The sequence below is a fragment of the Antennarius striatus genome, chromosome 3 (assembly GCF_040054535.1).
Source record: "Antennarius striatus isolate MH-2024 chromosome 3, ASM4005453v1, whole genome shotgun sequence".
NCBI classification, from domain to species: domain Eukaryota; kingdom Metazoa; phylum Chordata; class Actinopteri; order Lophiiformes; family Antennariidae; genus Antennarius; species Antennarius striatus.
Window position 1 is genome coordinate 15,922,861 of NC_090778.1, and position 24,416 is coordinate 15,947,276.

Sequence of the window (24,416 nt, forward strand, 5' to 3'; positions counted from 1 at the left end):
CACACTTGAAATTTTCCCTCATCGAGCGCGATTCGACAAAAACATTAACTACACGCTGAGACAAAAAGATGATAAAATATACCATAAATGTCTCTCTTTGTCTTAATTATTTTATTCGTACAATATTATTTATTTTAAATTTTATTTTTCATTATTTGGGAAATAAAAAAATATTCGAAAGTACAACCAGGAAATAATCACCGGCCACGAATAACAACGTCATCTTCGTGCGTCGTGCATGGGTTTCAGCTGAAGTCAGGAGACAAAAATGTTTTAAATACGGCCACGTTAACGCTTCTGTTATTGTGATATCGTGTATTAGTTCAACGTGAACCTTTAGGAAGGATAAACATGTCCGTGGGTTTGTGGCGCTGCTTCCACAGGGTTTTATCCAGACACACCGTCCCGTCAAGGTGAGTGCAATGTGCTTCAATTAAATGTTCGTTAGCTGTAGCGCTAGATCATTCAATTACCTAGTTCAGGTTATAAAACAAATTTTAAAAATGCTACCCGTGTAGCTCTGTAGTTGACAAACACTCGAATCAGACCGGTCACATGTTTACACTTATGTGTTTGCAGTTTCTTGTTGGGCGAACATCACCATGTAGTACAGAGTCCTGGGTTTACACCGGCCATGACACTGAGGACATCCGCTCCACTGAGGTATGAGCAAGGTTGGATTGTAAAGAATTTTGTTTTCGTGTTGTAATTGATTAACTAGGACGGACCCATATGCAGTTTTTTTATACATAAAATGTAACCACCCTTCTTGTCAATAGCAACGCTGAGAAATTGGAATAACATAATCTTGATAACAAAGGCTACTCAAAACCCCAAATTATTTACATATAGATAATGGTATAGATTTATTGTGACACTTAAATAATAAAAATATATCATTAATGCATATGTGCAGTGACTTAGACAATGCGTTTTAAAATTTGTAACAAAGCTGTTTTGGTCTACAGAGCATTCAATTATAGTGACCACTACATTTCTGTAAACATTACTGTTGTCACTCAGTAAAGAAGTATCCAGTGAATTTTGGACCCATGTCACAGTGACCTTTCAATGTATCCATTCTACAAACACCGTTTTGTTCTCGGCACCTTCCTGGTGTACACTCACACTATTGCTCCACACAGACACAACCAGCCTCCTCATTGGCTCATCCAATTTAGTCAACAGTTGCATAAATATAAGTACACATCTTGTGTGCATCACCAGGTTTTGACCCGCAGGGCATGTCAGGAAAACCCAAAAAAACAAATGGAGGAGTACTGCTAGTGTAGTGGTGAGGTGTATTTCTGTTAATCAACTCCCAGATTGTAAACTAATCATTTCAACACTATTTTGAGTGGGTACAGAAAATAAGGTCCCAGTGGTATTTCAAGACTGTTTGGTTTTTTCGAAATCAGTGAATTCATTCTGGTAAGGGGTTTAGGTGGGATGGGGTACAGGTGGGAGGTCAGCTACATCCTTTTTTTGCCCAGAGATCTACTAACATGGGAATCGGCCCAGGATATGATCGGAAAAAAATAAAAGTTCGGTTCAGATTGTAAAAGCAAGATGTAATTTTTATCTGTAATAAAATGGTGTCAAAAAGATCTTGATGATATTGACAAAAGTCAAATGTGTATATAGCCTTATGTACACTATTATGCAATTTTGTTTCAAGTAAAATCAGAAAGTTTGAAGAACACAGTCACGTAAGTACATGGAACCGCAAACTCTAACTACTACTGTAAAATGATATGTTAAGATCTATGAATTTACACTGAGTGTTATGATAACCAAAACACAGAGAATTTTTATATTAAATGCATGTCTTTCCGTGCTTTTTTCAAAAATGTGAATATGCATGCTCACAACATGCTGTTATTTTTGCTTAAGAGTGGAAGTCAAAAAGAAGAAAAAAGTGAATACAAAAAGGGAGCTCTTGATAAGGGACAGAATGAGAAAAAGGCTTAAGAGGTTGGAGAAGGTTCCAGCTGAACTCATCCCAATAGAGGACTTCTCCACACCATCCAAGTGCCTTGAGGAAACCAGGTACAGCTCACTTTCGTTGTCTACAGTGTCATTTTAAAAAACGAACCTAGTAGTAGTTGTGGGTGTTGCAATCATGTAAAAAGGCAGAGGTTATTCAGAATGTTTCTCATTGTCAACAGATGCTCTTTTGACAGGACTCTCCATGTAAACTTGAACTGAATAAGAATAGTTCAATAAATCTAAGGAAGTTGTTTTTGTTATTTGTAATTCCTTTTCATGTAAGCTGTTCATAACTAAGCAAAAATCACTTCATCTGATTTGTTAGTCAATCAAATTTGTCATCACTTCCAGGTTAGCTTTCAGGGATGGTTTCATCAGCATCACCACAGCTCTCCAGAACAATATCAGTGTTATTAAAAACACAGCTTTGTTAGCATCACACTGTCCAATGGTTACATAAACAACAGCTTCATATTTTTTATGGAATGGTTTTATCTATGGCCTCTTTTTGCTGAGTTTGTTCTTTTCTTGCTGGCGGAACGCTTGTGAAGTGTTATAAAATGTAGTGTTTACTGTTCTACAAAGGGAGCGCTCTGCACCAAGGCTGTCATTTGAAGAAACTGAGCAACGAGCCCTGCTGTTGAAGGAGTGGACTCGATACAAACAGGTCACTGCTTACCCATCAGTACACCTCCATCAGTCAAGCTTTTATAGAAATTGTTGCTCATGAGCTCTGCTGTTCCTTAAATGTGCTTGTGGGCTCTATTTGTTGACCTTGTCTGTTTGTTTTTGCAGAAGCAATACAGGGCTGAAAAGCAGGCGATTAAACTTGCTTTAGAAGCACAGGTGGAGGCATTGAAGGAGCTGAAATTAGAGTCTGAGCAGCTTTACCAAGCAGCACTGAAGCCTGACCCCCTTTTGTTTCCCTTCAGTCAAGAAGGTCCCACCTACACCCCACCAAAGAGCACGTATCATGCTCCTGATGGGAAATGCAATGACATTACTCAAGTTTACACACAGTGATTGACAGGGAACAGTGGTGCAGCCTGTGTGTGGTGTAACTTTGTGTATCTCCTCGTCTTGACATGATTCAAATGCAACCCTGTAGGTTTTAAAGACAATTAGCAATTTATATATATTTTTGAATTGTACAGTTACTTCAGTTGTTTCATATCTGTACAAATAGAACATTTATGAAAATGTACTGAACACACTGACTTGTGCATTGGATTTTTTTTCACATTTGTTTCTCTGTATAAAATATAAAAGCATCTGTCAGTCTTTGTATTGACTCAGTTTATTATTCAATTTAAATTATGATAAAGTTGCTTGTGCAATTTAAAAGCTGGTTGGTTCTGTCATTAATCCATCAGTGATATTACATGTAATCAGGGAAGTCCCAGACCTTTGATTTTTGAAGACAATTTTGATGCAGAGTTATTGAGACATCCTAAAGTTTATTATGTACATATATCAGGATATTGTAGTTAGCACCACTCAAGACTGTACTTGGCTCACACTAAATTCACAGTACTTAAAATTAGCAAAAACTGAGTCAGTTCATGCATATGTGCTTTGATTTATACATTACTGTATTAATATTTCATATTCATGTGTGATATTCATATATTTTTATTTTGCTTAAACATTGATGTCTTCATTATCAATCACCGCATGCTTCCACCATTATCATGTTTTTCATTCATCAGATGATTGAGTATAGCTTGAGATAGAGTTCTGATCAGTGTCCAACATGAGGGTCATGATAATCTTGTTTAAAGGTCATATTCACTTGGTTCTGTCCACCAGAGACAGCAGGTTAAGAGTTAAAAGTCCTGAGGATTTTACTGGTTTTTTAATGGCAGGTGCCAGTCTCTGGGAGGGCCTTTCCTCAATTTCCATACTGGAGTGAACTTTTTCTGCTCTGTCAATCTGTCCCTCTCACTCATCAGCAAGGATTCCTGCAACGCAGAAACAAAATGTAAACTGACTTGACCTTCAAGACATTTTTTTCAGATGTGTTTAAAAGTATTTTTGGGGGCACTCAATACATCCTCCATGTGTCAGAAGAATTAGAAGAAGCTGTACCTTGGCTTTGACAGATCTCGTATTCTCCCACTCTTTGCAGTTATAGTAGTCTTCTTTCCACTGCTGGCAGGATGGAGACGTACCATATGTATAATAATGATGGAAACGATTCCAGAAGCTTTTGCAATGTTGGAATTCACTCCAATAGTCATCACAGACCCGTGGTGTCTGCACAAACAAAGGCAGGAATCATCACCGAGATGCTTGTAAATTATTTTACAAGTGCAGTATAAAAATAAAACCAACAAATAAACTGACAAATCACTTCATGCTCATTTTGAAAATGTTTTCAATTTATTATTATTGCATTTATCAAACATTTTTCATATAAAACTTTAGGTTTACCAATATTAAGTTTATGCTGTCGAGCAACTTTTAAATACCCATTGTTTACTTACATGCAGACAAAACTGTTGGTACTCCTCTGTTAATAACTGCAAAAACCCACAATATTCACTGAAATAACTTGAAAAGGCGAGACTGGAATTTGCCACAATGCATGCTGACAAGACATAAAGCTACTGAGAGAATGTCCTTTGGACAGAGGAGACAAAACTGGAGTCTTCTGGTGTTTTTTACTTACTTAGATTTTAAAGGACATAAAATTGGATAAACATCTTGGTTTTCTGTTCAATTTCAATCTGACATTGTTTATTGTTTCGCAAAGGTTAGTTCGGTTATTTAGCAGGAATGGCTAGGGCAGTTAGCTATTTGGTCTAAATGTGGTGTTTGTCGTTATTAAAACTATCAACATCAAGATGCTCGCAACACCACCACCAGTTACACCAACACTTCACCGACAGCACGTCTATACAGTATTTTATTTACCCTCCACGATTGTTCTCCAGACGACTCCATCGTCACAACTGTGGTGACCGGAGGAGCGAAAACACTTCCGGTTCATTTCAAAATAAAACTGCAACACAATTACGTCATTACAAAAAGAACCAATCAGCCGCCAGATCAGGGACACCTTTTATTGGTCTATAAATATACAAGGAAAAAAAAATCACATAACTCAAAAACCTCAAACAAAAACTCAAACATAATTCTTAGTAATTGCAACTGAATGAAAGAGATATTATTGGTCCCATTTCTAATTTCAAGGGGACTGAGTAATAAACATTTTGTATTACTTTTAAAAATGCAAAAAATAGAATATGGTCAAAATCAAAGGTCATTGTAGGCAATAATTCAGTTCCTTGGTCTTGGTTGCATGGTTGATATTATTTATTATGTCTTCCTCAAATTAATGTCCCTGGATTTGTGAACAGTAAACTACAACTCTCAACTTTTGATGACCATAATATTACTACTTTAATTACAAATAATCCCAACTCAACCGTATGTCTCACTTCAAAAGAGAAAGAAACTCCCAATGAATCCGAGGGCTGTTCTTGTTGAAGGTGACAATAGAAAGGAGAGTCCATCACTATTAACCAATCTCTCAAACGCTTTAAGGCTTTCTGCCCTTCTTTCGAAGCGACTGTCCTTGTCCAGAGAAGGCGATGAATCTGTTCAAAGCATCATCCTGAGAAAAAGAAATTTAAAAGTTATTAAACTTGGAAAATTACAGCAAGAGTGCTTATGACAAAAACATACTGTGTCCAGAGAACTCAAAATGAAAAAAATCATTAACAATAAAATGTTTTCATTACAGCAATATGTAAAAAGGTATGAGTACAAAAATACAATTTAGTTTCCAAACTTAAACTGAAACCCTTCACAGTTCTTACATCATCTATGAGCTTCTTGGGCTGTGGCTTTGAGTTCCTGATGAAGGTGATCCTTCCAATTTTAAAGTCGTAGTTGGGAATTCCTCTGTGTGATGAAATAAAATATGTTTAAAATTAAGCCTTTACACTCAATAATAAAATTTGAAAGGATGGTTTGCCAGATGATGGTAGCAGAGGTGAGCCCCTTTTTCGAGGACTGCGCGAGGCGGTTGCATATTTTTAGCACTTCATCATTTTGTATTAAAGTTAAAAGGACATCATTATGGAGTGTATTTTGTCCTACTTGAGTCAGAAACAGCAGAAATAGCAGTAACAGCAACAAACGAGGCAGTCACAGACTGCAACATCCCGCGACACCCCTGAATTCAAAATTTTACCCTGACTTAGTTGCATAGGTCAAAGATCAAAACTAGTGCTCTGACCAACTTTCATTGATCAAAGCACTAGCTTTGATCTACAGTATGTTCTCACTCAAACTGGCCTTCTCCCCTGTCTTTCTATCTTATCCGGCTCCTGAGTGTACTAAAGTTGAAATTTGACCTTGACCTACTTTTCTTAAAGTCAAGGTCATCATCCCTTTGCTGTCCGAGTAATGTGCTTTTTGTTTCATCTTTCTATCTGCAACGGTGTGAAGATATTTCGTGGACTAACGGACGGATGGATGCACGAACACCGACAATTACAATACATCACCGCTTTGAAGTGGGATGCAATCACATTCTGTACATAAAGAAGCCACTGAGTTAGGATGATAGGATACAGTTTGGCATTTTGAAGATCTGTGTGTGAACCACAAGCAGGAAATTTAACAGTTTAACCCTGTGCTGTCTAATGAACTGCTAAAATATTTAATTTGGTGGGCCAATTCAGGTCCACATCAATAAAACAGCACTGGAAATTTGTTGACCTTTTAATGTCACTCGGGCCAAGAGGTGCAGGACTGGGTTCGATCCCCTTAGTTTTACCATCCAAACGGTTGCCAGAGCCAGTGAACGCCTGAGGATTAGGACAAGGAACATATTACAGATAATAGTAGCAGTGGTGAGCCCCTTTTTCGAAGACTGCTCGAGGCGGTTGCACATTTTTAGCACTTCTTCAATTAGGAATTCCATATCACACATGGAATCACTGAAGACATACTCACTCTGAATCCCATGTCCATGTCAGCATAACTAGTGGGATCTCCCTCTTCCTCCTGCAAAGACATTTGTTTTATCAAATTGTTCACAGCACAAAATGTACCGGTGCCTTTATGGTTTGGTCCTTACTGTTGGTTCTTCCTGATGCTGAGGTCGCCGCTCCGGCTCTTTGTAACCCAACGGAGCATCAAAATCCACCTGAATGATGGATTCACACCATATTCAAATGAACAACACAACAGAGAAACTAACTGATGTCTCTGATAATGAAGAAGGTGGGCCTTACATTCATGTCACACTCTATGATGGAAACCGCTTTATCTGGCTTGGTTTCCATTACTCTTAGCTCATATATCTGAAACAAACACACATATATCATTAGCAGTTGTATTCAGTAACAACAATTAAAGAAACAGATATATTATCCAATTTTCATAAATGGAGTTACCTTTTCATTGTAGTTGATAGCTATTACATCACCAGTTGTCAAGCAAGCAAAATTTCTCAATGCGTTCTCCAGCCTGAAATCATGTAACAACTTAGTTATTTTACCTCAAGGCATGATATGAAGAAATGTACATTTAATTTTATATTTCTTACACTGCTTTGGGATTTGTAATATCCAGGAAGTCAGGGCTCTGCGGCTGGAACTTTGAGTAAGTTGCTACCATAAGATTAACACTTTCAACTTGGACCAGACCACCTTCCTCCAACAGGAGATTTTGCATCATCTGCAGCCAACAACATTAAGAAAACATCTGGATGGCCTTGATTCACATTGCACAAATAAAAACATTGCTATCTACAATTTATTTTTAATTTTCAATACTTAAATTTCAAATTTTGATTTAGGTTTTGACCAATTTAAACTAACATTTTTTCTTTTTGCACAAATTATAAACTGTCCTTTTAAGAAGAAAACCCCAAAAACTTGTGACAGAAATTCAATGTCTGTGACACCTTAAACACTCACCCAGTGTGGTAGGTAGCAGATTCCCTCATCTGCCACAAACTCCAGAACACCACAGTGTGTCATTCTGTCTGAGTTCTTGTTCGTCAGCTTGAACAGCATTGGATAAGTGATATTAAGTCTGCCTGTAAAGGGTAAAGGAGAACGGTAATTATCAGGGAAGGTTCATTCTGGACTATTGTAATTAAGTGCTTACTTTAACTTCTACTTACTGAGCTGGTCAAGAGCTGAAGGTGGCATTATAACTGAAAGAAAAACAACATTATTAGAAGATATTCTCAAAAAAGGGTTATGAAACTCCTCCCCTACCAGTAAAAATTCCTGAATACTGTATTTCAGAAGTTTGATAGGTTAAGTTTAAGAATTTTGCAGCTTTTCATTTCTTAATGAATGGATTTGTTCTGCATAGAAAGAAACTATAATATAAACAAAAAGCAGAGATGATTTGCTGTTACTGTTGCTCATGTTTCCAGCACATGTAACAATCCATGGACGACTCTGACAAAAAAAAATTCATTGCAAATCTGTTACACAACTGTTTGACCCGATTCCATGTAAAATATGCCAATATATATGGAAGAATCTACCCTACATGATCTCATCATGCAAGGACTGTGCCACTTCATGAAGATATTGATTTCTGCTGTGATCAGTGCTGATGAGGGACACACTGATCACTAATATAAAATGATTTCCCTAAGAAATGTAGCTTTTTAACTTGTTTTGTCCATTTATGTTTGTTGCTGCAGGGCTCGAAATTAACTTTTTTTCCCCTAGTCGCACCGGTGCTCCCAAATATATTTAATAGTCGCACTGATAAAAAAAATTTGGGCGCATATGCGACCAAAATGGGCGCAATTTCGAGCCCTGTGCTGAGTGAGGCAGTCATTAAAAGTTCACAAACATGAGTTGTTATTTCCATACGACATAAACAAGATAGCCCTCTAGATGAGTTTGGTTCAGTCCATCTATTCAAGTCCGACAAAAACACTTGTTAGCCTCAAACAAATCCACGTTTTGTTATAGTCACATCAATTTAATCAATAGCTAGCAGTGTGTGTTCTGTACTTTTTACAATCCTTACTTTTGCCTCCTTTCTCCACGTCGGAGCGGTCGTTCGGACCAGCCAGCATCGACACCGAGTAGCAGCGGTACTGGGTGGAGAACCGGTTCTGAAACCCCCGAGACATTGGGTGGTCGAATACGTGAAAAGTAAACTGCAGAACGAAAAAACACATTAAATAAACATATTTAGGATGTTATGAATAGTGGAATAATTCTCGTTGACAAACACTTTCAAATCAGTCGTGACAACGCATCTTTGTGCTGTTGTGTCGTTGTTAGCCGGTTGCTAGCTTAGTTGTTTCGTTGTAACGTTCGTGTCGTCATCGCTGAATAAGATGATTCTGTTACTCACCATACCGGGAATCTTGGTATTTGGTTGTGAAACAAGTTAAAACAAAATGTCGTTTCCTAAATTCTTAAAATTCGTTGTCGTGCATTTACATAGGGGCTGAGAGTCGCTAATGTTGTTTTCTGCTTCTACCGGACGTGTACGAGACGACAAAGGAAATGACGACATGGCGGAAGTTTGCCAATCATAGCAGGTCTTAACAAATCAATTTGTACGAACGTAATTACTATAATTTGATTTAATTAAATTTTTGCTTGTTTGGAATTTTGTTTGGAAGCATAATTTTTCTCGCTTGCTGGGGTGTTTGGGGTCATTGTCATGTTGAAACACCCATGTCAAGGGCATTTCCTCTTCAGCATTTGGCAACATGACTACTTCCAGTATTTTGATGTACAGTAATCAAACTGATCCATGATCCCTGGTGTGGGATAAATAGAACCAATACCACACTATGAGAAACATCCCCATATCATGATGCTGGCACAACAATGCTTCACTGTCTTCACTGTGTGCTGTGGATTGAATTCAGTGTTTGAAGGTCATCTGACAGACTATCTATGGCCCTTGGACCCCAAAACAATAATCTTACTCTGATCAATCCACAAAATATTGGTTCTTTTCTTTTGAGGCCAGTCAATGTGTCCTTTTGCAAATTGTAACCGCTTCGGAAAGTCTTGTTTTTTAACAATTGGACTTTGTTGCTTCTTGCTGGAAGCTTGGTTTCACATGGACGTCCTCTGATTGTTACAGAACATGCAGGCAACCTTATATCTTCTTTGATCTTTGATCTGCTCATTGACTGAGCCTTTGCCATTTTGGTGATTCTCTGATCCATTTGAATAGTTTTTTTTCTTTTTTGTCTTTCTAGTTTCGGCTTTCATTTTAGCTGGATAGCCTATAATTTTCTGCACTTCCTCCCTGCTTTCCCTATTTTTCTTTCTTTTACTTTTTTAATAGAAGAACTGTTCTTTTGAAAAATGTCTTGAACAACACTTATCCAAGGACTAATGCAGTCAGCACATACAGCATCAGTTGCCTTGATCCTTAAACAAGGGCCACCGGTTTCACACTAAAAATTTTTTCATATATTCAATGACCTCACTTATTGAAGTCAGTACTTCCTCAAATAATTTCCCTTTAGGATTATTAAAGCATTGATTGTTTATTTTAGTTTTTTGAACACCTTTTCCAGCTAATGATGCTTGTTTCACAGAATCAGCAGCATCAGCATGTCTGTTGGTTTTCTGTACCTACACTATACATTTACTAAACCTTCTACAAGGGTTAGTTTCAAAAGTTAAGTAATTCAATAGCATATTTTCCTTAGTCTGGTAAGGAAATGCTCGCAAACTGCTTTATTATGTAAAGTGGGATTTCTGTGTCATGTCTACGTCTCCTTACCAAAATGGAGGCTAATGAATAGCCTTCATGATTTCTAAACTGACAGTGATAGATAGAGCTGTCCTTCTCACTGTTCACAAACAGAAAAATAAAAAAAAACCCAGACCATCTTTATTTAGAGAAGCAGAGTTTTAATGAGTCTTATGAAGACCAAAACAGACATCTAGAATCATCAGCTGCAAACAGGATCAAAGTCATTGTAAGGCGCTCTGTATTGAAACATATTCATGTGGAAGAAAACTGTACACATCTTAGATACAGTATATAAACTGAAAACTGAGAAAAAGCAGTGAAGTATTTTATATATACTTTAAGAGACATTTAAAAAAATTAGGTCCAAAGGAGCTCTCTTGTCAAAATGTGTTTCATATTGGTGGCCAACCTTTGGCTACTTCTTGTTTCATGGCTTCAGGTACCCACTGGCAATATGCAGACAACAGAACTGAAAAGTAAAATGAATAATAAAATGATTAAATACCCACCAAATCAGGTTTAATGAATGGAAAGAACAATAAATCCTCACATTTATCATCAGTTTTCCAGGCAGACAGCAGGGCTTCTCTGCAGTCAACTTTCTTTGACACCAAAGCACTGAGCAAAGCCTCGGTTCTTGGCTGCAGCCTATTTAAAAATAGATGAAAAAGGTTTGAAGTAATTGTAGAACTTTCTCTATTGAAACATTTCCCAAAGGTCAAGGAGCATGTGTAAATGTAGCAACTTACTTTGCCCATGTTTTCAGCATGATGGAGGGGTTTGAGAGAAGATGCCCACTGTATTTCTTTAGTTTAGGACAAACCTGCAAAGTGGACAAAGAAAACATTACCCCAGTGCTCTTATCACATTTAGTCAGATACCTGCATCACACATCCTATGTTTGTCTTACCTACATTCAACTTGATGTAGGTCAACACTTTAACATATACAGTGAATCCAGACCAAACCCTACATATTACTCTTGTTTTTGGTTTCGATGTTATGAGGGCGTTTTTGTTAACCATAATTAACTATAAAAAAATACAATGAAAGAGAAAAGGTTTGGTTAAGGGGTTTCGACACTTACACTATTATAATAATATCTATTAAAGGTTATAATATAGGTGAGAAGTGATGTTTATTTTGGTTTCAGGCAGTGGTAGGTACCACTTGAACAGAACAAGTAAGTTCAAGCCATCAATGCCAATTATCACTTGAGTTAAGAATTTTTCCCCAATACCTGTCCCTCAAGCAGAAACCTGGAGAATAGTTTGTAGCGGTCCAGGCCCTCCGGATATTCCATCTCCACTGCAGGCAGCTGCCAACCCACACGGACTGCATGAGAGACACAAGTTCCACAATTTTATGCAGTTGACTTAGAAAACAACCACAGCAATGGTGCTGGATGTAGTAAAACTTACAAAAGGTGCTTGAACGGTGACATTTGATGTTGCCAGTGGATGAACAGAACCACGGTGATGGCGACTCCAAAGGGGAGCCGAAATGACAATACTGGGGCAGAAGCTGAGGTACCCATTCTGCTTCTGAAGCTGACACACCTGAAACATACAGGGAGAAAAAAAATCAGTCGTCCGGTGAAACTATCAGTATTATAATCTGGTTTTATTACCAGGAGCAACAACATAATTAAAGATGAACTTCATTATCCAGAAAATAATGAAGTCCTTTAAATCATCAGTGTTTTGTGTGTCCCAGCTGCACTTCTATGAACTGGCAGGTGTTTGTTTTTTTACAGTTACTGTGAGTGCGAGCTTATGACAAGATGCCAAAGTGAATGACACAGTTGCTGAAGTCTGTGCCACACCTTAGCTCCATTAATTCACCTTATTTAATTTGAGAATAATGTGACAACTGCATCTGGGTTTTACCTTTCATGTACATCTTGCTGGTCTCCATGATCTCCTGATAGACAACAAATTCTGGTAGAGTTTTGAACAAGGCAGAGGTGGGATGAATGAAAACAGGTTCGTCCATTAGAGGTGTCTGTAAACAGAAACAGATAAAAGTTGAGAAGGGACTGACGAGACTCTTTTAGATTATAATCACAGGTTTCGAAGCAACCTGCCTTGTAGGCATTCTTCCATTTCGGGTCTAGTATGTCTTCTGCCTGTGCATGTCTTGCAAGATGGTCCCCCAGTCCAGCCAGAACAATCTGTCGCAAACAAACCACCTGGTGCTCTGTAGGCGGAGTCATCTTAGGGTTCACAAACACTCCCACCTCCGGGCACACTGCGTTCACTGGAACCGGAGATCACAGCTCATCACTTGCTTTATGTTAGATTGTGTGTGTGTGTGTGTGTGTGTGTGTGTGTGTGTGTACCAGCATTGGTAAGTTGTCCTCTGAGCCTCCTTATCTCCACCATAGCTTTATACCTCAAGCCGTTCTCTTCACAAAACGTAGAGGTACAACCAGCATATTCACAAGCACCCACAGCACCTGCCATGACATGTATACGGATATACAGTGTGAGACTTGATCATGTGTTGTTAAATGTATTGTGCTCTCCCTGCTTTGCAAGGTCACACTATAATTGTTTTGTTAACGGCTCTTGCGTTCACTGAAGACTGTAAAAATGTTATTTTAGGCTTTCTGGCTGCGCCAACCAAACACTTTTAAAGCTAGTCTCAATCAGAAGCCCAAACTCTTCAAGACGAGAGTGTGCTTCACGTAGAAACATGTGATAACATATGTTTTTGAAGCAATGCGGACACCTTTAAAGGTCAACATGTGACCAAACGGAGTCTAACACAGCCTGTGCTCTCAACTCGTGGACACTTATAAAGATTGCTCACCCAGCATGACCATGAGGTCCCCGAGCAGCAGCGACGCTCCCTGCCCCGCCCACAGCCTCCGCATTTGTGTCAGCCGAGCTCGACGCTGAGCTAGCTTAGAGTGTTCATCTTCACTACCTGCAGGTCTGAGGTGAAACAGAGACAAGAAAATGAAATATCAGTAGAGCCCTTGAGATTCCTGTTTATGGTATACCCCAGTTTTACATTTGTTTATATATAAAACGTCTTCATTAAAACATGTGTTCTCACCTGTCAAGGTCTTCAAAGATCTCCCGGACCGTCATGGCCGCTACCACAGCAATGACATAAGGCAAGCACTGCTGCTGTTTACCGAGTGCTAACATTTTTGCATAGCGTGGTGCCACAGGGAAGGAAGCCATGGCTCTGCCCAGGGGGGTGATGGGACAGCTCAAGCTTGCTTGCTTCATCTCTTTCAACCTTAAAAGAATAAAAACACTTTACAAGTGTGGACACCAAATAAGATCCATTTGAACACAAAAACTGTAAGTATAAATAAGAAAAATGAGTAAGGAATCTTGACAAATATCCCTCAACGATCATGTCATTCTGTAAACGTCCACACAGGCTAATGTTATTGGGCTAGAGACAGGTAAAGAGACGGACACTCATTGACAGACAGTGAGTTACCGTCCTGTCCGGGGTGGCTCCTTCAAAGCTCCCAACGAAATTAATAACTGCTCTGCTGCAACAAGAGCCTCGGCAGAGGGTGGGGTGGGAAAAGGAAAATTGACCACCTGTAGAAGAAGAAAGTATGCAGCAATTTTTTTTTAATATAAGTCAGTATTTCCCAAAGAAATAAAGAAATAAGGAAAGTAGCAGTGCTTGCGTTTTGAATTATATTTCCAACCTTTTCTATGTTGAGATCCTTCATCTGTAAAACCAGGTCTTCCACAGGCCTGCGAGTGATCTCTGCCTCTGAGAACAAACTGAAGTCTCCAAACACTGCAGATGAGTACAACCTGCAAAAGTACATCCAACATAAGCATTAGTGAACATAACCCCCCCCCCCACTCCCCTATCCCATGTAATTACACGTCATAGGGTATCATGGTCCTGACCTGTAGCAGTGGCCTGGCTCTGTCCGTCCAGCCCTGCCTGCCCTCTGATTGGCCGAGGCCTGTGACGTCCACGTCACCTTGAACGAAGAAACTCCGGTCACTCTGTCGTAGAAGCGTTTCTTGACTCGACCACAGTCGACCACGTACTTGATGCCAGGGATGGTCAGAGACGTCTCTGCCACATTGGTGGCTACCACACACAGACGGGTTCCCGGTGGAGGGGGCCTGAACACCTGCAGCACACGCAAAACAGTGTTGAACTGCATCAGACAGACTCAACCTCATTAAAGCAGGAGCTGTTATGTTGCCTTTTTGACTAGCAGTTTAATATAAGCTCATTAACAATATGCAAGCCTCAATGTCTTGTCAATAACTTTGATTTACACAGTAGTTCACATAAGCATACATGCAGAGTAATCGTGAATAACTAGTAATAGGTAATGGTAGTTATATAATAAAATCTCAGTAAAATCAAGATATGGTAACTCGGTTATTCCCGATAGTCAATGATAATAGATTAACTAAATATTTATTTTTCTTTTATTCTGTTTAAACAAAACAATTTGAATACACATGAAGAACAAAAGTTTCTCCTCAACCACTGTTTCATCATGACTTTAATAATTAAACTTAGTTAAGTGATGGACGGTGCTCTTATTTATAACATAAGATGCTGTCGATTGCAAACAGGGGTATTTTTAAAGACATCCTTTTCTGACTCAGAGTCAGTGGATGTAAATGACAGCCTCAGCTTTCCGAGTCTAAATCTTTAACCCAACCCAGGAAATTTGCGAACCATGAGTCGGAATGTGAATAGTTCAGTAAAATAGGAAGAATTGTTTCTTATTCCCAACCAAACGTGTCTCTGTATTCCAGATTAATCTCACCTTAGCCTGTTGCTCCGGAGCCAACAAGGAGTAAAGTGGGAGAACATAGAGAGGAATGGTGGGATCAGCCTTCTCCACTAAGAAAAATTAAACACAGATCAGAATCAGTCAAGGACACTTGTCTGAAATACATCAGAATGGAAGTCAGGAATTACTACATAGGAGCAGCTTACCTTCGCTTGTAGGATCATCTCCAAGTTCAAGGTCAGATCCTTCATCCTCCTCGTCAGCGATCCCAGCCTCTCTGTCCTCATCACCTTCATCCACCGGTAAGGCAGAGTAGTTATCAAGGTCGATTTGGGGCAGAGGCTGCAGACAGAAATAACTTCATTAAGTAGGTACACAAGGAACCTACTGCTGAGTATGGTGACATCCCATAATGCACACAAAAAGACTGCCAAAAGCTTTTTGGGACATTTTAGAAGCAGACTTACGACCATTTTCTTTTGCTTGGCTTTCTTAAACTTCCTCATTGCCTCTGGACTGTCTGCTTCCTCATCATCACCTGAGCACAGAAAATATGAGCTTACAAAATGTTTGACGATGCCTGAGGGGACAAACAGATGTGTGTTACACCCACCAGCGGTTGTGCTACTTTTCCTGAAAGGAAAAGCTTTTCGCAGTCTTCGGCACAGAGAGTGAACTTCTGCCTGACCTGTGAGGAACACCAGGATTCCACCTGGACAAGAGACCAGGAACAGGCTTCAGTTGACTTATTACTGCAAACTATAATTTTCAGTCAGTCAGTCATCTTCAGATTACCACCGCTATATCCGCCGCAGCGGGTCACGGGGAGCCGGAGCCTATCTCGCCAGCGGGGGACCCTCTAGGCACGACACCAGTGCACAGCGGAGCCACACACAAAGACATACAACCATGCACACACACACACTCACTCCTATGGGCAATTTGGAACGGCCAATCAACCTGAAGCGCATTCTTTTGGAGGTGGGAGGAAGCCGGAGAACCCGGAGAGAACCCACGCAGACACAGGGAGAGCATGCGAACTCCGCACAGAGCAGGACTCGAACCCGGCTCCGCTGTGTTGTGAGGCGGCAGCGCTAACCACTGCGCCATCGTGCCGCCCTAACTATAATTTCAATAAACATAGTTTTAATAAAACTACATATAAAAATAGATCTTATTTCTATTGTACAATTTTTTCATGACTACCTGAAAAAACATCTGAAAAACAAAGATAACAATTTAACTGATCACCTTAAAAACCACTTGAATCCCTTAAAAAATTGAGGTTTGTCGTTTATTTTTTTAAAGCATGTCAGTAGTTAGCAATAACTAAATAAGCACAGTACATCTGTTTATCAGTGATCAGCCTATTCTTCTGATTATAGAATATCAATCAGACATTTCAACGAGAAATCAGATTATCTACAAATGTTCTTTAAAAAATCTGATGATTTTGATTCAATCCTAATTATCTTTTTGTAATAAACAAATCTAAATATCAACAGAAAGTACAAAATCAAGGAAAAATTGCACGTGTGTTCACCTGGAGGAAGCATCCGGTGGATCTTGCAGGTTTTGTGGAACACTTCTCCAGTGTAATCCTCCAGCGGGGTGCGCTTGTTGAAATGTACAGTGACCGGGAACTGGCGAGCGTCTACTTTAATGACTGGTGGAGGTATTTGAAATAGCTTTGTGTTATCTGTGAAGTCCTCCACTCGCAGGGTAGCTGACATGACGATCAGCTTCATCGGTAAACCTTTCTACAAAGATAGAAAGAGAAATCAAACCAACTAAAGATTACTAAAACACAATGAAAGATAATATCATTCATTTGCAGAACCTGGGCCACGGCTGAGCGTCTCACCTTGTTTCTAAGTGGCACGATACGAGACAGTAATCCGATAAGGATGTCTGTGTAGACGCTCCTTTCGTGAGCCTCATCTATGATTATCACACTATAGCTCTGAAGCAGGAAATCCTAACAGGAAAAGACAGAAACCTTGTTAAAACTGCTGGAGCATCAAGTTCATTTAATGCTCATTAAATCCATGACAGACATCTCTGTCACTCATTTACAGCCAGGAAACACTTCAATATTTTTCTGCCACATTCAAACTGTCAGGAACACCGGCTGGACAAAAGTAATCCATATTTCATGAAATCACTGAATGGGGAGTAAAGATGATACCTTCTGAATCTCCTTGAGAAGAACACCATCTGTCATGAATTTGATCTTTGTATCATCGGTCACATTCCCCTCATATCGAATCTGGTATGACACCACCCTGAACACAAATCCAAAAGCAATTTCAATTAATATACATTTTATAAGTTAATTTTTCTCTCCATGACGGACAAAGACAGCCTTCAAGAATAAAATAATTCGTGAACATAATTTAATTCTTCTGCCAAGGAGATTAAATTTTCTCTTCCATTTATCTGCAGGATTACCAACAAAAAAAGGATTTATTTATCTTTAAAATGTTAGATTTTACTGAAATCTGATAAGATAATTGGGCAAGTACCATAAAAGAATGCATTCAATATGTAGTGGTTCAAGACAAATACAAAGGTGGATTCAGGGATCTTTTCTTCCTCGGTTCTGAACACTAGTTGTCTGATTTTAATGACACTGCAAAAGAGTGGAACTATTGGATTTTGATAAAGATTTTTGTGTAGCAGTGGAGGTATGACCTCTAATTATTACCATTCAAGCATTTAAATGTTTTAATGTCAGCAATGAGTTCATATTTGTTACCGTGTGGACAGATTCATCTCTTTGGCCACTCTGTGTGACATGCTGACTGCTGCTACTCTTCTTGGCTCTGTGATGCCTATTATTCCACTGCCACTGCAAGAAAAAACAATGTAGAGGATGATCGCAAACCTTGATATCACACATTTTTCCAGTTGAAGCTTCTGAAAAGGATTTAGAGACAACATCATCAAGAGGACAACCTACCTGGCATATCCAGCTTCATACAGAAACTGAGGTACTTGAGTGGTTTTTCCACTTCCTGTTTCTCCACAAATGACAATACAGGGATTTTCTCTTACGGCCTCCATGATGACCTGCTCTTCTGCTAGAACAGGCAGCTTGAGGCGAGACGCCTACAGCGACCAATTGAGAGTTACTTGAAAGAACTCACCACAATAAATAAATAAACAAAGAATAGTAATAATAACAGGACAGAATGAATAGATTACCTATAAATTAGACATTTAGTCAGTTACTCTAGGATGTACATAAAGAATGAGAACACACCTGTATTTCTGGTGATCTGTCAACAGGAACAAACACAGTTGGCTGCGGCAGCACCTTCTCCTGCTCTGAAGGCTTCTTCTCTTGTCTGTCTTGCTGTGTTTTGTGTTGTTCTTCCTTTAGTTCCTGATTGTCAGTCTGACAAGGAAACACGGTGTCCTTTGATTCAATCATTTCAGTGTTCATATTCTGTCCTTCACCCTCCTCCTCCTTCCCCATCTCCTTCTCCTCCTCGTCATCATTATCATCATCATCATCATCAGAAGAGGTGTCCAGATCACTATGTTCTTCTGCTTCTTCTTTATCCTCTTCCTCAGTACATTTCCTTTTCCTATTTGCTCCACTGACACTGCTGATCTTTGGGCCCAAATCTCCATCTTTTTTATCATCTGCTGACCTGGAAATAACCCAGAATTATATATGTGTGTGTGTGTGTGTGTGTGTGTGTGTGTGTGTGTGTGTGTGTGTGTGTGTGTGTGTGTGTGTGTGTGTGTGTGTGTGTGTGTGTGTGTACAGTATATGCTGTGTATACAGTAAATATATTGTATATATACAGTGAGTAAATACAAACACACATATACATAAATACACACACATACATATAAACTTACTGTTTAGTCTGGTAAAGTTTGTCTCCTGTTCCCAGCTTGGACGTGGTGTAAAGAAGCTTCAGCTCAGACTCTGGAAGCTGCACCTGAGCCAGTTTGGAAAGAATATCTGCTCTCTGGAAGGGACAGACAAACGGTCAGGAAACTAAGCTGTGATCTATCAATAAAAATCTCAAACTTTACCCTTAACCAGTTATATGCAAAAAATATTAATGTTATTCATGGCCAGAACTGCAAATAAATTAACAAGGACAAACTGAGTTAATGCCATCGTTACAGTTTGAAACCTGTATATCCAAATCTTAAGCAGGAGTAGTTATGACGCCTGACGTTTGAGTGGCACAACTCTCCACAGTCTGTAATTAAGTAATAAATATGCCCAAAAAGAAAATGTTTCCACACAAAACCCTTTTCAAAAGTTAGATATTGTCACAACACAGGCAGCCATAAAAATTTGTTAAATAATGAGTTAAACATGTAAAATAGATAAAACTTTCAGCAACTATTTGATCCAACAATCAAATAGTTGGATCAAATATTGATCCTTAAAAATCTCTTTTAAGTATCAATACTCAGAATCAATACTCAGACCTAATATTTATACATTTAAATTAAAAGATAATTGTTATTTTATGCATCACTAAACTGTGCCTGATTATTGAAATATGGCCTTAAATAATGTGAAATCAATCACTTTGTTGTTTCTGTGAAATAGTCTTAAAAATCTATAATTTTAGAGAAAATGTCCATTATACTTTGTCCCTGAGGAAAAACTCTTAAAATTGTTGAGTCTTAACCTAACTGATAGACCTTAACACGAAAATACTGAATCATAGTGACGATATAAAAAAGGCAACAACAATTCTTTGATCAAGGAGAACTGGGGTTTCGCTGTATAAATGATTTATTGCTGTCAATTAAATAAACAATTCATCTAATAATTACTAGGGACATTTTTCCTACCCTATCAACTATGATCCAGGTCAGGGAAATACATTCCTGCTTAAGAAAACAAAACAGCATCAGACTCACACCTGAGCTTTCTTTTCCTTGCGCTCCAGGACTTTCTGCAGCTCCTTCCTCTGCTTCTTGGTGAGGGGCTTTTTGGCCGACACTGGTGTCACAGACGGCTTGGACTTCCTTGCTTTTTTAGCTGGGAGGACCAAAGCGTTGCTCTCATCTACACCTTTTAACCTGCCCTCATCTAAGAACAAGAGTCCAGACCGTTACAAGCCAAAGTCAAAAAGAAAACATACGTAAGTAGCAATATGTGAAAATAATTCGACCAGTTTCCCACCTTGTAGTTCCACCACAACATCTGTCTTCTCTTTATCCGCGGGTTGTTGAGGGTTACTTTGCTGTCTTCCCTTCCAGTTATGTTTCTTTCTTATTTTTCCCATTTTAAATTGAGGTCTGAAAAGTAATACATAATAAGCTGGACACAAAACCACTGACATAGAAAATAAATTACAATGTTTGACGACCACTGACCTTAAGCCAGTTCTAACATATCCACATCCACTCACCTCACAATGATGACGGACTCACGCAAACGAATAAATCGTTTAATTAAGATTACAAACCTTCTTCATTTAACAGGTCAGACATAACAAGTTACTAGAAAACTGAGAGAATAACAGCCTTGGACCACCCTCACGTGTAAACATAGACGGTGGTCCAGCTAATAAAACTCGACCGAGCTGAAACGTATCAACGAACAAAGGTTCCGCTTATTCTCGTGTAGGTTTTGAAAGAAACCGGTGTCCCCCGCCTCACGCCCTATGCAGCGGAGACAGGCTCCGGCTCCCCGTGACCCGATTCGGCGGATACAGCGGTGGTAATCTGAAGATGACTGACTGATGACGGTCTCTACTCATACACACAAACAACAAACTAACTAACAAACAAAACCGATAATCTCCACAGGAAAGGTAAACACTGTAGTATTTTTTTTCTTTGTTTCAAATCGTCCCGATTTCTACTTCACAAGAGAGATTCCTTTTATGACAAGTACAACTGTGTTTTATAAATTGTGTTACCAGAGGTTTAAATGACACATGATCTGCATAGTTGGAAGAAATAGGCGACAAAATGCAATTCATTTATTTTTCAAAGTTATACATACAAAGTAAATTTCTTTTACAAACAAATGAATTCCAAGACTTACAGAACTTACTACATCTGACAGGAATGGGTTGATTAGAAAAGCATACATCGCATATTTATGATGAACACAATATCAGCTGTTTATTATTTCAGAAATAACCGATTCCTAGTCCAACTCAAATCATCAATTTTTTATTCATTTGCACTTCAACATAATAGACAAGTTTTTCTTGAAATTAATTATCATTTCTAATTTTTTAACCATATGGAATTTTTGAAAATAAAAAAATTCATATTTTAAGTATATTTGAAGTATGAAGTATTGAAGTATTTTAGTCAGTCAACATTTGGTTGATAAGAACTACAGAACAGAAGTACCACAGATGCATTGAAATAGTTTCCAGATTTTCATCAACCGGAAATCACTGACAAATTGATTTGCAGTTGTAAAAGGTCGGGTTTTGTCATAAATAATCATTGATTCAGAATTTCATTATGTCCATCCTACACCATACAGTAGTATTTGATGACCTTTGAACACAGATGAAAGTCACATTAATGAAAGTACATAAAGTGTTTTATTGAGGTATATATTTATATATACACTTCAAACCATTTAGCTTCTGCCTACATAGAAGCAACTGCATTCATGTTTCAGTACTCATTTATTCAGGTTTTTTCAACTCATTTTATAAAAAAGTCTTTGGAATTATGGCCTTTAATACAAAAACAAGGAATTATTCTCTATTGTGCAAACGGTGAACATCTCTTTTCTCTACATCACAGCTTTATCTCAAATGCGGCTGTCCTTAAAATCTACATACTCGTGCTCGTGCAGACCTTCCCCAGCTATCAAGCTTTCCTCGGTGGTTGTCCTTGCTTCTTTTGACAGCTTCTCAAACCTCCTCAAAAAGACAAGGAGAGCCCCCAGCAGAGCCGCTTGCACCACCACAAATACAAACAGACAGACCTGTGAGGTCAAGGCCAAGTCACAGTACCAGTAGTGGCAGGAGTCCAGTATCTCCTGCTCGGTTAAGTACACCACCAGCCGCCCTCTCAAGCTGGGTGGGGAGCTGCAGTTGACACCTAAGTGTGCCTTAAGGCTAGGGGATTGACGCATCAGCCAGGTGCGCAGGTAAAGGACACCGCAGTCACACACCCAGGGGTTACCGTGAAGGGACACAGAACGAAGGGAGGCAAAGTCATCCAAGAAACCATTTGGAAGGGATGTGAGGAGGTTTTTGTGGAGAAGGAGCTCAGTGGTCCCAGCAGGAAAACTGCTGGGTAGCAGTGAAGAGGTGAGGGTCCTGCTGCTGCAGTTCACCTGACTGCCCTGACAAAGGCAAGGGTTTGGGCAGGCAGATGACCTTCGACCTCTCAACAAGAAGAACAGAAACAGGAACAACAAAGACCTCTTCATGGTCACTAGGAGAAAGAAATAGAAGTTTAACCGTGTTTAGCAGAGGAACCCACAGATAACACACAGGGTTGTAAGAGGAATATACTGTACGATACAAACTTAGCCTCTTAGAGACACAAATACTTCAGGTTGATAAAGCTTTATAAATGAAATGATTCAAAATTAACTTATAAAAAAACCCCATATGTTAAGCATTTATTTACCTTCAGCGCTGTGTTTTCAGGAGAGGGCCGTGTTTCTAGCAGTCGCTGTGAGAGGCAGAGTGTGTTCCTGTCAGCTGGCACTCCCCGATAAGACTGCTGTCAAATATGAACACACACACACACACACACACAAACACACACACACACACACACACACACACACACACACACACACACACACACACACACACACACACACACACACACACACACACACACACACACACACACACACAAGCATAGCCGTCTAATGGGACAGGGGAAGTGTCTGCAACTAACAAGTATTTCTTACAATATTTTTATATTACAATATATTTACTGGTAATTAATATACTTATATTTATTTTTTACATATTATGTAGTGTTATGTAGTGACTGTTTAAGTCAGATTACAATAAGTCAGCTCAACATGCAAACAACATGTTTGCAAAAGTGCACACACTTCAACATGTATGTTGAATAAAGTTTGTGATTATATAAATTAGTTTATTTCTCAGTTTATTTCTATGTAACAGTTTATATATTTATATAAATTCTTCCTAATTTTCCTGTTATTACTAACTGACTAAAAATGTATCTTCCAAAAGATAGTTTGAAGTTACAGACCTGTGAAATAAAGCACCTTTCAAACACTGTTAGGATGTAGTTCTACTGTAGATTCAAGCACACAAAAAGTACTAAGTCTGACATAGAGGTGTAATTTTCAGGTGTAATAGTTGTGGGTCACGTATTGCACTGAAGTACAGTTTGTGGAACTTTTAGTGTCCTAAAAGTTCCAGAGAAAAGTTCCACAGAATTTCTGTTTTCTGCTTCCCTGCATTTACACTTTGAAAAAAATTAAGACGTAAACTTTAAACTGATAGTTGTTATTCAGTAAGCTAAATTTAAAATAAAAAACAATGAATGGAGTGCTACTCTGAATATGCATCTGTTAAAACTAGTTACACAACAGTGATTAAATTAATTTAAATGAGTTTTTCCATAACAAACTTTATGGTGATTCTACATAATAACACATTAAAGATTATGCTTCTCCATTCAGCAGAAGTCAGTTTAAATCTGTTTTGATGCTAAAATTTCAGTATTGTTACACAAGCAAACACTACTTGAAGAGGATTTGTATATTATCCTTTAACCAAAAAGCCGATATTTCTATCACTCCCAATAACGTTGCGTCTACTCGTGTCTCCTCTGAGCGACAGGGAGAACACGAGTGCATCGCAGAGGAAGAATGGCTGCAGGAGATAAACGTGAATCAGCAGATTATGTCCCTGCAGCAACTCCGGTTCTGATGGCAGGAATTGACAGAGGACATTACGTTCTGCTCACATTATTGTAAAACCCTGTTGTAATACAAGAA

The 24,416-nt window shown here is 38.8% G+C and overlaps 4 protein-coding genes across 5 annotated transcripts; 1 reads left to right on the forward strand and 3 right to left on the reverse strand.

Moving 5' to 3' along the window:
• The first annotated feature begins 223 nt into the window (after positions 1–223).
• mrpl40 (mitochondrial ribosomal protein L40) lies at positions 224–3,838 on the forward strand. The gene is made up of 5 exons (XM_068311655.1): positions 224–413; positions 580–663; positions 1,894–2,049; positions 2,575–2,656; positions 2,785–3,838. The coding sequence occupies exons 1-5, from the start codon at positions 352–354 to the stop codon at positions 3,010–3,012; spliced, it is 612 nt and encodes a 203-aa protein (XP_068167756.1). The 5' UTR covers positions 224–351; the 3' UTR covers positions 3,013–3,838.
• Positions 3,839–5,040: 1,202 nt separating this feature from the next.
• On the reverse strand, positions 5,041–9,479 carry ufd1l (ubiquitin recognition factor in ER associated degradation 1). The gene is made up of 12 exons (XM_068311654.1): positions 9,340–9,479; positions 9,007–9,139; positions 8,135–8,167; positions 7,926–8,047; positions 7,553–7,683; positions 7,401–7,473; positions 7,239–7,307; positions 7,082–7,150; positions 6,958–7,008; positions 6,721–6,809; positions 5,814–5,898; positions 5,041–5,608 (listed from the first exon to the last, which is right to left on the reverse strand). The coding sequence occupies exons 1-12, from the start codon at positions 9,340–9,342 to the stop codon at positions 5,534–5,536; spliced, it is 933 nt and encodes a 310-aa protein (XP_068167755.1). The 5' UTR covers positions 9,343–9,479; the 3' UTR covers positions 5,041–5,533.
• Positions 9,480–10,871: 1,392 nt separating this feature from the next.
• On the reverse strand, positions 10,872–21,239 carry dhx37 (DEAH (Asp-Glu-Ala-His) box polypeptide 37). Of its 2 annotated transcripts, none has more exons than XM_068310367.1 (27): positions 20,854–21,239; positions 20,625–20,740; positions 20,362–20,531; positions 19,331–19,443; positions 18,723–19,116; positions 18,420–18,568; positions 18,216–18,308; positions 17,646–17,742; positions 17,322–17,435; positions 17,001–17,217; positions 16,071–16,169; positions 15,925–15,995; positions 15,664–15,799; positions 15,491–15,567; positions 14,604–14,836; positions 14,393–14,504; positions 14,173–14,279; positions 13,774–13,962; positions 13,525–13,649; positions 13,052–13,168; positions 12,797–12,969; positions 12,600–12,714; positions 12,132–12,269; positions 11,951–12,045; positions 11,460–11,533; positions 11,261–11,358; positions 10,872–11,179 (listed from the first exon to the last, which is right to left on the reverse strand). In XM_068310367.1, exons 2-27 carry the CDS (start codon positions 20,725–20,727, stop codon positions 11,103–11,105), a joined length of 3,486 nt encoding a protein of 1,161 aa, XP_068166468.1. In that variant the 5' UTR covers positions 20,728–20,740; positions 20,854–21,239; the 3' UTR covers positions 10,872–11,102. The 2 variants fall into 2 exon arrangements, with proteins under 2 accessions (XP_068166468.1, XP_068166469.1); XM_068310368.1 differs by having other exon boundaries at positions 20,819–21,239.
• A 174-nt stretch (positions 21,240–21,413) lies between these two features.
• On the reverse strand, positions 21,414–23,163 carry gp1bb (glycoprotein Ib platelet subunit beta). The gene is made up of 2 exons (XM_068310369.1): positions 23,057–23,163; positions 21,414–22,858 (listed from the first exon to the last, which is right to left on the reverse strand). Exon 2 carries the CDS (start codon positions 22,851–22,853, stop codon positions 22,227–22,229), a length of 627 nt encoding a protein of 208 aa, XP_068166470.1. The 5' UTR covers positions 22,854–22,858; positions 23,057–23,163; the 3' UTR covers positions 21,414–22,226.
• Between the last annotated feature and the right edge of the window lie 1,253 nt (positions 23,164–24,416).